General features: G+C 45.6%; 1 protein-coding gene across 2 annotated transcripts in view; it reads left to right on the forward strand.

The window, feature by feature from the left end:
• The window catches only part of TFCP2L1 (transcription factor CP2 like 1), a 69,345-nt gene that overhangs the window by 23,967 nt on the left and 33,188 nt on the right, over positions 1-12,190 (forward strand). For both annotated transcript variants that reach the window (XM_004711875.2, XM_045287435.1), the window contains exons 3-6: positions 4,351-4,427; positions 5,364-5,469; positions 6,287-6,393; positions 9,133-9,285. In XM_004711875.2, coding sequence (XP_004711932.1) covers positions 4,351-4,427; positions 5,364-5,469; positions 6,287-6,393; positions 9,133-9,285 — 443 coding nt within the window. The remainder of the gene's footprint in view (positions 1-4,350; positions 4,428-5,363; positions 5,470-6,286; positions 6,394-9,132; positions 9,286-12,190) is intronic.

Here is a 12,190-nt window from a genome sequence, read left to right on the forward strand (position 1 = left end):
GGCGGCGGGTGCGTTCTAAGCTCAGATGTCACAGGAAATTGTAGAGAAGCTAAGTGGTGGAGGAGACAAGCCCTCCAGAAAGGATCAATGGAGGGACTGCCGGCCAGATGTCTCCTGCCTGCAAATGCCATGCAGAGTAGGACATGGCAACCAGTGTAGTGGGTTTTGGAAACAGATTTAGACGCTGCATGGTTGTTGCAATCGTGCGCTCTCCAGCCTACTAACACCTGCTATGAAGACAGCGCAGGCCCAGGCCCGGTTTCATTCCGTTGTGCCCAGAGTCTTGATGAATCGGAACCCACTCCATGGCACCGCATAGCAACGACCCGAGCCTGCCACTTGCTGGCTGTGTGAACTTATCTAGAGTCGGGCAACCTCTCAGCCTCTGTGTCCTTCTGTTCCGGGGTGGGGAGTGGCAGGCTATGGAAGTGTTCGGAGACTCAGGTGCGTTCGTACACGGGCAGAATTTGCTGAGGGACGAGCGCAAGTGCTCAACAAACACCGAAGGGTTGAATCTATTTACAGAGGTGCGTTGGAAGCAAGCAAGGTCTGGGCACCCCCACCCCCACCCCCCCCGCCCCAAATTAGCCATTGGAAGCCCTACGGAGCACAGTTTTCTGATGCATGTGGGGTGACCGTGAGTTGGAAACAACTCAATGGCGACTTAAAAAAAAAAAGGTAGTTTTGAATACTTAAGGAAGTAGCCAAAGAGGCAGCCTCTCTTTTCCTACCTATCCGCATTGCTTGTTCCTTTGCTCGGGATTGCTGTTTCATTCATTAGCTCCGTTGTGTTAGTCTGGGTACTTTAAAGAGACAAATCCACAGAAACTTGTTTATAAGAGAGAGTTGAATATAAAGGTTAAGTGTGCATCAAGAAAACATCACAACCCAGTACTGCCCAAGTCCACAAGTCCAACATTAACCCATATGTCCGACACCAATCCACAAAGTCCTCCTCCATCTCACAAAACACATGCAATGACAGCTGACTGCACGAGGAAAGCTGAGTCAGTGAATGTGTAAGCATCTCAGTGTGGGCAGGGGTCTCCACGTGGCTGCTCCAGCATCCAGGGCTGTATCAGGGGTAGGTCCATGTGACTTCTCCTCAGGGATGTCTTGCAGGAAGTGAGCCTTGCCAGCAAAACAGGGAACTGGCTAAGGCAGCTGCACCCTGGTCCGACCCTCACAAAGCAAGAGACCCGAGAACTAGAAAAGTGAGGCTCACTGAGCCATGAATCCCTCCGCCCTTCAATTAACCCACATGTATTTATCAGCCAGGTTGGCACAATAAACTAAGTACCTCATCCGTCAACTACAGAAATTGTGTCCATCTTACATGTATATTCAAACCTTTTATTCATCCCTCATTCTTGAGAATTACTGAGGAAGTTTTAAATTTTTACTATATATTTTCATTTTTCCTGTACTATGTCGTGTACCCCAGAAGATTGTCAGCTCTTTTCAGGTAGGAGAGTGTCTTACTTTAGCAGATTCTGTCATTGTCCTTTAGAATAATATTCAACACTCCCTTCAGAGAGCCTACCTTCATGGTACCATCCAGACCTTGAAATGGGTTGCTTCAAGCAAAGAAATGCCCTGGTGCAAAGGGGCAGTTCACTTTGCAGATGGCTGGTGAGGGTGGGGATCGGAGCTTTATGAGGTTTGGGGTCACGAGGTGAATCTGCCCACACTGCTGCTGATGTTGGGGAAGACTCAGGCGGAAGGTGCACGTCCAGTATGGAGACTTGAGCTCGGAGAGGTGCAGTGTGGCGGGAGAGGAGCTCCAGAGTGCATGCGTGGGAAAGGATGGAGTAAGACGATTCAGATGGAAGAGTATTTCCCGGTCAACATTCCTGGTCCAGAAGAAGCTGTGATGTCGGGCTGAGCACCACACTCCGGTCTTCGAGTTGCTGCTCCTGCTGTTTGAGTTTGTAAATGGTTTTGCAGTGGAGGAGGGGGTTGCCCTGCAGAGACTGGGGTCAGTGCTAACGGGACCCTGGGGTCAATGTAATTCAGAGGTAATGACCTCTTGAACCTTGAGCTCATACCAAAGCAGGTTACATTCTTCATTGAGGCAGGTAGTAGACACTTGAAAAACCAGTTAGGGTGTGTGAGGCTCCATTTTCTTTGGGTGTCAAGGGAGGGTTGGGTTTTTGGTTCAGGAAACTAGAAATGTATCTTAAAAATCTCACTTTTTCAGAAAGCTTGGAAGGGTCAAGTAGGTCAACAAAGAGTCTTGTGACGTACATCTTTTTAAACAGCCAAATGGTCAAGATAAGAGTCTGGCCGGTACCACTTTCATCTACTGGGGAAGACAGCACCCTGGGCAGTGCTGGGGGGCTGGGGGGCGGGGGCTCACTCACTGTTTTAGGCCAAATTAGGATAAGTTTGTAAAACGAATCTCAGCCACAGTGCTAGCCACAGAGCTGCTGCTCAACAAATATTTGAAAAGAATCATTTCAGTGCATATTGTTTGCCCACTCCATTGCGCATTGGGAGACTATGCATTTCCTGTGACTGTTAGAACAAGTTATCACAACTTTGTGGTTTACAACCGATTTATTCCCCCGCAGTTCTGACATCTGGGAATCTGAAATCTGACAGGGTTGTCCTCCCTCCAAGAGCTCCCTGTGTTGCCTCTTCCAACTTCCTGTGGCTCTTGGCTGCACCACTGCCGCCACCCTCGCGGTTTCTTGTCCTCCCTGTGCCCTTCGTGTGTCTCTTAAAAGGACACTTGCCATTGGGTTTAAGACCCACTGGGGTATTCTAGCATGATTTCCTTATCTCCGAGCCTTAACTTAGTGACACCTGCAAAGATCTTTTTCCAAGTAGAGTTACATTCACAGGTTTGGGGGTCTGAGATGTGGGTTTTTGTTCGTTTGCTTCCTTGCTTGTTTTTGTGTGTGTGCAGAGGCTGTCATTCAGGGACTATTTAAATCAAATGTCCTAGTTGTGTACAGTTAAGTTTCAGTCACACAACATACACACGTGTACTTATTTTATATAGCTAGATGTGTTCCCTACTTCTTCCCGTTATTTTTAGCCTCAAAAAGGTCTTCCCTGTGGAATAATTAAACAGTTGCTTCATGTTACAATAAAATAAACCCTTAGGAAGTTAATTTTAAATTTAGGGACTACTTGTATTGATATTGGCTATGAGGTGGGAATCTGGACTTAAACAGAAGCAAACAAACAAAAAAACGGATCCAATCACATGTTAGAAATTCATACACCTAGATACATCCACAGAAGCTCTGCAGGTGCCATGGTTAAGCACTCACTGCAAACTTGGCAACAGGAATGCATGCGCACACAAAACAACTAATGAACACCTGCACAATCTAGGTGAGGCTGAGTAAGGTCTGTAGTTTAGTGATTGTACCAGGGTCACTTTCCTGGCTTAGGGAATGAATTATAGCTGTAGAAGATCTCATCATGGCGTGAACGATGCTCAAGACCTCTATAACTTCTTGTGAGTCTATTAATTATTTATCGTTTCTTAAAGTTTATAAAATCTTCCAAGACTAATTATTTAAAAATGTCTTCTCTTGTTTCAGAATTGATTTGAAACCTATTTATTTTGGGGGGAAATTGACAGCCACACCACTCAATATACAATCTTTCACTTAGGATCCTGGTGTGTCCTTTTTATACAGGGTATATTTTTAATCTTTCAATAAACTAGTTTCATTGGGTTATTCTTATGTACTTTGAAGTTTCTTATTATTAGAGATGGATCTTTTTATCTGTTTATATTCTTTAACTAGCTTGTGCTGGTTAGATGTCTCCAAATGGAATATCCACACCCCTTTGAATGCATGAAATTCTTTTAACTGGAAACTGTTTTTCATTCTGCCATTAGAGGCAATGTTTAACAGGGTTTTATTCATTCCTTTAAACCTACTCTCAAGAAAGGCATGTCCAGTTATTTACTCCTTCAATGTGAACTTCAATAACTTAGCTATTCAACTGTATGGGGTAGGGTGGTGTTTCCTTATATATATTCAAATATGAAGCTGTGTTCTTTAAGGGCCATACTATATTCTGTTGGATTCTATTTTTTCTCTCAACACTGTGGTGGCTTTTCCTTTCCTCTCCTCTTTTCCCCATCTTTATTTGTCACGGTGGTGCATGCCCTGGGGTGTCAGAGCCTGGCCAGGCTGAATGGACAAAGGAGGGGGATTCAACCCCACGAGGGTCTGAGCTGGCTGAGGACTTCCTTCTCTGCTTTGCTCTTCCAAGACCAGGAGGCCTGGGCAGGCACTGAACATATTGAGAAGGTCCCTAGCCGGGTGAACCCCAAACTTAAGAATATTCAGAAATGGATCGTGTACCATCAACCCCCTCTAGGTCAATCTTATGAAATCCGCCTTCTGGAGAACCGGAAACTGGGAGACTTTCAAGATCTGAACACAAAATATGTCAAGGTAAGGCTTTGGTCTCGGTTGGGTTCTGAGCATCTGGGCTTATTATGGGTGGTCTGGAAGGCTTCAGAGGAAGACGTGGAGTTCAACTTGGACTTGATGCATGAGATGCAGCCCTGAGCTCTGGGAGTGGCTTGCTTGAACACGGACCAAGGCAAGTCAGAGGGCTTGAAAGCCAGTCTTGTGCTGAGGGGTTCTGGATTAGAAGGACTCCGAATCCAATACTGGCTTTGGCACTTACCAAATTCCTCTGGGCTGTAGTTTCCTCAACTTCACCAAGGGATCGACATGACACAGATCTAAAGCAGTTGGTAATTGCCTTAGATATCTAGCGTAGCTGTAGCAGAAATAGCACAAGCAAGTGGCTTGAAAGAACACATCTTCTGAATTCTCCGAAAGCTAGAGTCCTGATTCAGGGCACCAGTTCCAGGGAAGGCTCTGTCTCTTGTGGCTCTGGGGATAGTCTTGGTTTCAGCTTATATGGCCCTGGTGCTCCTCAGTCCTTTGACCTTCACATGACATCCATCTTCTATTTGTGCTCTCTTGTCCCTGTGTGTCTGATGTCTTCATAACTCAGAAGTGATTGGGTTTAGGACACACCCTATACAGAAATGGCTCATTAACATAACAAAGAAACCCTATATCTAAAGGGGACTGTATCCCCCAGCTTAGGGGGTTAGAATTCCAACACATATTTTGGGGAGACACAGTCTAACTTCTAATAACAATGACAGACATCGTGACAACCATGACTTGTTTATTACGGTGCCGCCATTGAGAGTGCTGTGGGAGTTGTGGGAAGATGTAGTACACGGAGCTTGAGGACTGGGAGGACTTGATGAGGAGGGCCCTGTAAATAGGGAGCACTTGCCCTGGCTGTGGGAGCAGATGAGGCTCTTCGTGGCCTCTCCATTTGTCTGCCTGCCACCCCTTCCCCAGAGCATCATCCGCGTGGTCTTTCATGATCGCCGGCTGCAGTACATGGAGCACCAGCAGTTGGAGGGTTGGCGCTGGAGTCGTCCGGGGGATCGGATCCTGGACATCGGTGAGTCTCCCAGCCAGGGAGAGCCTGAGGTGCTCAAGAGGGCTTCCTGGACATCATTGATACCCATGCCTGACTGAGCCCTTCCGTGTCCACCTGCCCTGTGCATAGACTGGGGGAGCTTGCAGACAGAATATACCTTTGCTGGAAAAGTGGCGTTCAAAGACCTGCCTTAAAGAGCATGCCTTAAAGAAGTTGGAAAAAGGTGAAGGGGAGAATAGGAAACTAAATAACAGAGATGGGTAATGAAAATGGAACTTTTAGGGCCAGTTCCCCGTTGTCCTTTGTGTACAACCCTGGGGATCAGATAGGTGCTGGAATTCAGCAGTTAGAATGGTAATGGGGGTGGGCGGTACATATACCCCCAGCAGGAACCCTGGTGACATAATAGTTAGTTAAGCACTTGACTGCTTCTAAAAGGGCAGTGGTTTAAAGCCACCAGTGGATCCATGGGAGAAAGGACCTGGAGATATGCAATTATATAGGAAATCTTCTGGGGAAGTTATCCTCCGTCCTGCAGGATTAGTAGGAGTCAAAGTTGCACATAACAACATGCCCATAGCATCATATATTCATCAGGGAATCAAACAGAACCATATTTCTACAGCAAGATGAGATGACTGTTTACCCCAAATGGGATAAAGACCACGAACAGGTCCATGTCAACTCAAATTAGGGTATTTGCCAAATCAGCTCTGCCCATCTTTAGTTTTCAGAATTTTGGCATTTCACATTGTGATTAAGGAATTTGCACCTGGAACGAGGGTCCTGCTTGGGAGTGCCTGACAGTTGTTCTTTGTGTGTGTGTATGTGTGTGCAGACATCCCACTGTCAGTTGGTATCTTGGACCCCAGGGCCAATCCGACCCAGCTGAATGCGGTGGAGTTTTTGTGGGATCCTGCAAAGAGAGCCTCTGCGTTCATTCAGGTGAGTGGAAGGGCACAGTATCCTCTATGAGGAAACCAGGGCTTTTAGGATTTGTTCTAAATCTCCTCAAAACGAGCCGATCTGGCTAAGGTCTTGGTGGACTCCCTGTTCCAGGGAAGGAAACTGAAGGAGAGAGTCAGTGTTGCTCAGAGCCACAGTAGAGCAGGGCAAAGAATGACCTCAAATCCGATGTTTGCTAGCACAAATGCCTAGAAAGCAAAAGGAAGGGAAAACATCAGAGTCCTTTCTGGTCTGTAATTCTCAGCACCAGTTTGAGCATGAGGTGGGTCTCTAGCCCAGTGCCACATACTGTATGAGACAGAACTGGTCAAAGGTAAGACTGTGGCATTGTGGTTCTAGATCAACTCCACCTCTCTCATTTGTTATGTGCCCTTTAGCCGGCTTCTTCACGTCTTTGAACTTCTCTTCTCAGCACATGGTGCTATTTCTACAGAGCCCATCATAGAGATTTGTTTGGGCGACTAAATCCAATGGCGAATATCAGCCATTGGTGTAGTGTCGGACCCAGAGTAATTCCTCAATAAAAGCTATCATTACATTACTGTTATCATAAAACATGTAGATCAAGTGCCTATTGTGTAACAGGCACTTAACCAGAAATACAGAAATGAGTCTCGCCTTGTGGACATGGTTTTAGCCTTTTGGCCATGAGTCTAGCTTGGCAAATTGACCTGGACACAGACATGCAGAGAGAGACTAAGGGTTAAGCTGTGTCCTACCTCTGAAGTCTGTGTGAGTCGCTGAGGGGAAGAGGTCTCAGGGTGAGGCGTGAGGGTGGTGCTTAGGGGTCTGTCAGGGCCTCTGAAGTAAAGATATGAAAGGGGGGGAGAGAGGTGTTTTTTTTAACCATTATCTTTATTAGTGTATTTTCAAAGGTACATATAATCCTGAGTTACTGTATTTTTACATTTATTATTTACTCTTTGAAGTTTACATTTATTTTGTTCCAAACTCTCTGATGAGTATGTTTTAAATGTAAATCAGGAACATAAACTAATTTACATTATTATTCTTATCCCTGGGATAGTTAATTAATTTATTCAGATCATCTCATTATCTAATTCAACGGCATTAAACACATCTGAATAGTTTTTTTCATTGAGGCAATTTCTTCTTTACTGTAAAAAGAAGCAGTGTGAGAACTGATTCCTTAAGTCCTAGTGAATTCTTAGAAAACGAAGTTGCTTTTTGTTTCTGATCTGTTTTATTTTGTTTTTTAATAAATTGGGTGACTCTCTGACCCCCCCCCCATATTTGAGAAGACTGGTTAAAATAAACTACAATCTCAGCATTTTAGCTAGTGTAAAGTGTCACAGGCTTCCTTCACATACAAGTGATACATAATTATCCCAATAAGAAAAATGTTTCATGATCTAATGAAAAGAAGGCAACCCAATATAAATATACCTTTGTTTAAATGGCCAAATATTATAAAACGTGCTATGTGAAATACCTCCTCCAGGCTCTATAAAGGAATACATACAGTTGATCAACATTGAATTTCACAAATCCAGACAAAAATTTTTATAATTGGTAAAGAAAACAGACAAAAATGAAAGTTAAAAAGTCCTGTGATCCTTGAAAAAAGACATTTATCCAACATCGTCTCCAACTGTGGACAAAAAACTATTTTCATTTTGTATTTTTAATTACTAGCAAAATATTGTATCTTTGTACAAACAACAAAAAAAACCAAACATACATTGTCTAGAAATGTTTTTTTTTTCTCTAACAACAGTGTCAAGTCTTTGAAGGTACACTCAAAATTTCTTCCTGAATAAAATCATTATGGTCTTAGGTTACAGTTACAGTAAGCAGTTCAATCAAAATGCATATTGCTTAGATTTTAAAGCAAATAATTTTGATATCATCTACATAAAAGGTAAGTATAAATGTGAAGCTGTTATAGAAAACCTTATCAATACTTCCTGGGAACTCAGTCATCCATCAGTATCGGCAGGGTGGGGGATGGGGAAAGTGGTTGCTTCCAGAATCCCTATAAGTACTCAAACTTGTAAAGTGCATAATATTTGCATATTACCTACACACTCCCCCAACCCATGCACTTTAAATCATCTCTATATTGCAAACAATAGCCAATAGAATGTAAATGCTATGAAGGAACATGAACTCCACAATGGCCGCACACAACTCTTGTACCTTCTGGTTGGATCGGCAGTGCAGACTGAGCTGGCTGCTCTTCAGAAAGAAGCATGACCGGACCAAGGTTAAGGATGCGTCTACAGTCAGGCCTTGGACAGCCAAGTCGCCGAGATGTGTCCTTACAATGAGGAGATAATTACAAGGGCATCTAACACGTTTCTTTCCTGTTGGGGGGTTTTGATTGGTGTCGCTTCACTGCACACTGTACTTAACCACATGCTGGTGAAGCTTGCCATCCAAATCGATTAGAGGTTGGCACACGCAGCGGTTTATTGCGGGAATACCACTGGCATCTGGGCTGGCAATGGCTGTAGATGGAGGTGGGGGTTCTGCTCTGGGACTGCTTTCTTGTAAGTAGGGTGGGGCCGTGGGAATGTCTTTTGCAGGTAGGGGGATGGGCCACCAGCCTGAGGGGTTGGATGGGGGGGCATAGAGTAGGGGGGCTGAGGCAGGTCTGCCCATGGTAGGCAAAGATGAGACTTTCATTTGGAGAGGAATACCCAGAATCCAAACCCTTGCCCCACTCTGCTACCAGCTCCATGTCTTCCCTTCCAGGTACATTGTATCAGCACAGAATTTACCCCAAGGAAGCATGGAGGAGAGAAGGGTGTGCCCTTCCGAGTGCAGATCGACACTTTCAAGCAGAACGAGAATGGGGAGTACACTGAGCACCTGCACTCCGCCAGCTGCCAGGTCAAGGTGTTCAAGGTAGGACAGCCTCGCCACACCCTCCTCCAGGCTGTGGATGCAGCCGGCAGTGGGCCTGCCTGTGCTTACCCTGCAGCTGGGATCTTGGAGGCTCTTAGCCCAGGTTCTACCTGTGCTCCTGGGTAAGGGTGATGGTCTTTCGCCTTTGTGGATGGCGTTTGAAGTGTGGCATTTGCTCAGCCAGCAACAGAAATGTTGAGGTTCCTGGACATCAGTGCTTGGCTCAATTTATGAGGATTTGCAGATTTTTAGATTTTCCCCCCCTTCCAGTGAATTTGTAATTGTCCACAGATGCTCACATTAGAGTTGATTAAGAATCAAATCGGGTTTATGTCTTATTGCCATCAAATGTATTTATTGGACTTATATACATTTGATGGCAATAAGACATAAGCAGATGGTTCACATAAGGGAAACTATTTATAAATAGGTATATAATAAAGTATTTTCAATAGTTACTAAATCATACAAATTAAATTTCAAATAAAGCACCATTAATAACTACAAAATTAATAAAACTAACTACATATAATAATACAAGTATGCACCTGCATGAATGTGTAAACTATTGGTACAATTTTGCAGAAATTAAGTATCACATGTCAGTGGCTATGTACATTTTTACCACTTATTTGAAAAGCAATTTGTATATCAAGGGTCTTGCTGCCATTTTAAATATCTTAGGCTACCAGATTGTTTGTTTAAAGGGAAAAGCTAATTTTATGAAAAACAGAATCAAAGCGGGAACTACGCCTGGAGGCCTGGCGCATTTTTCACACAGGGCCGATGCCAGTTCTCTCCGCAATGCCTTCCTGCTGGGGACAGCATCTTCTCCTTTCTCCCTGTCCTGCGTCCCTGCTGCAGTTACCCATGGCTGCTTTCCAACTCATGCGTGGACAGACTGCTCCCCTGTAGCCGTGCTCTCGCTCCTGGCCCCGTGTGGCCCAAGGAGAGGGAGTGTTGCGGCGTGAGGGGAGGAGACCCGAGCAGGTCTGTGGCTCTGTTCTGAGGCCTGTACCCGTTGTGTGGTGGAGAGGGGGGGCTGAGGGGAGAGGGGGGCTATGGCATTGCTTGATCACAGGAGTCACCTGAATAATTAGCCGCCAGTACGTCCCAACCTTTGCTCACTCTCAGATGAATTTAGAGCATCTGAACAAGTTCATCTTCTTGGGGCCAGATTCTGAGAGCAACTCTTTTTCAGGTAGGGCTTATTAGAAAACTGGGTCAGTCAGGATGAACCATCTGGAAGTGAGAGGATGTGAATATATCCACAGGAAGACGGTCATCCTAGCAATTGAATGGTTTGATAGCCCCTAACCACATGGGACAGAGTCCAGGGGGTGTAGTGGTTACAAATTGGTCAGCTGACTTAAAGGTCAAAGCCATTTGAAATCACCAGCCACTCCATGGGAGAAAGATGGGACTTTCTACTCCAATAGAGTTAGAATCTACTTTGTTCTATGGGGTTAAGCTGAGTCAGCATTGACTCTAGAGTTTGTTGTTGGCTTAAGAGCACCGGAAGCTCTTGAAGGTGAGCAGTGCCATCTACCTTCTTATAGCATCTGTCACAGAGCCTAGTAGACAGAAAGAGCTCTGCAGTGATTGTGAGACGTGCCAACGCAGAAGTAGGACAACCAAGGATGAGTCCATGGCCTCAGTCGGGAGAGCAGACTGGCAACTTGTCCCATCAGATAAGCAATCAGCTGCCTGAGAACCGTGGGCTGGGACTCTAGGGTCACAGCTGGGCTCCACGGATTAGAACTCATGACCAATGAGGGTTGCTGGCCCAGATGTGGGAGGAAGAATCATTGGTGGCTGTCAGTTGCTGTAGAATTGGCCTCTAGCTCCTGATGGACGCTTTGGACTGAATTTTTAGACTTAGATTTCCAGGCCTTTCTTCCTAGCCTATCTTAGTCCGGAAACTGCTCTAACCTTGTGACACCATGTAACAGCTCAGGCTCCACTGACGGATGGTAGCTACGCATGAGGTCAGATGTCTGGGTTGCTACATGGAAACAAGAATCTTACCTCTGAATCTCGAAATCCTCGAAGTTGTGGTCAGTGTGTATTTTTGTCTCTCCTACCAGAGTCATGAGTACCTTCAGAAGCCTGCTTTAGGGTTACGAAGCACTGAAATCAATCTTTGTAGGAAGCTGCGGATCTCCCTGTATCGTTTCCTATGGCTGCTGTTACTGCGTACAGCAAATTTCGTGGTTTGCAATAACACATACTTATTATTATTTAATCCTGGAGGTCAGAAATCCAAAATAGGTTCATTGAGCTAAAATCCAGGCATTGGCAGAGCTACATTCTTTCCAGAGCCTCCCTTTCCTTGCCAGTCCTGGCCACCTGGCTAAGCCAATTACAGGCCACACCCGTGGAACAGACCATGACTCACTTCCTAATGGAGACTTACTCTGAGGGTCAGGTCCATGCTGGGCAGTGGGAGAGAGGGGCGAGGTGGGAGTTCTCTGCCTTCATGCAGCGCCCAGCCCTTCCTAGCTAGCTCTCCGTCGACGCCCAATTCAGAACTCAGGAGTGGGAGGGCACAGAGGCCTCTGCCCACCAGACTGCTCAGCCACACATATGGGAATTGCCGGCAAGGCTCCTGGTCTGAGTCCCATGGGGATAGCCCTAGCTTCTCTTGCAGCAAAGTGTGAGCCTCATGTCACCTGAAAGTGGCTTCATAGGCTGTCTAGAGGGTATGTCCACTTCAAGCAGAGTCCCCATTCACAGAAGCAGTTGAGATGGGCGTGACCAAGAACCTGGAAGAGGTGGGTGCAACTTATTAACTCCTCTTACCTTGGGGCACCCCATTAGTGAAAGCACTCAAGGGCTCTCTGTAGGGCATCATGTCTCTGAGGGTGGGAGGTTAGGAAGGACAGACGGTGTCCCTCTTAGAACG

The sequence above is a fragment of the Echinops telfairi genome, unplaced genomic scaffold, assembly GCF_000313985.2.
Source record: "Echinops telfairi isolate 266 unplaced genomic scaffold, ASM31398v2 ScPeMD7_15;HRSCAF=58, whole genome shotgun sequence".
Classification (NCBI taxonomy): Eukaryota; Metazoa; Chordata; class Mammalia; order Afrosoricida; family Tenrecidae; genus Echinops; species Echinops telfairi.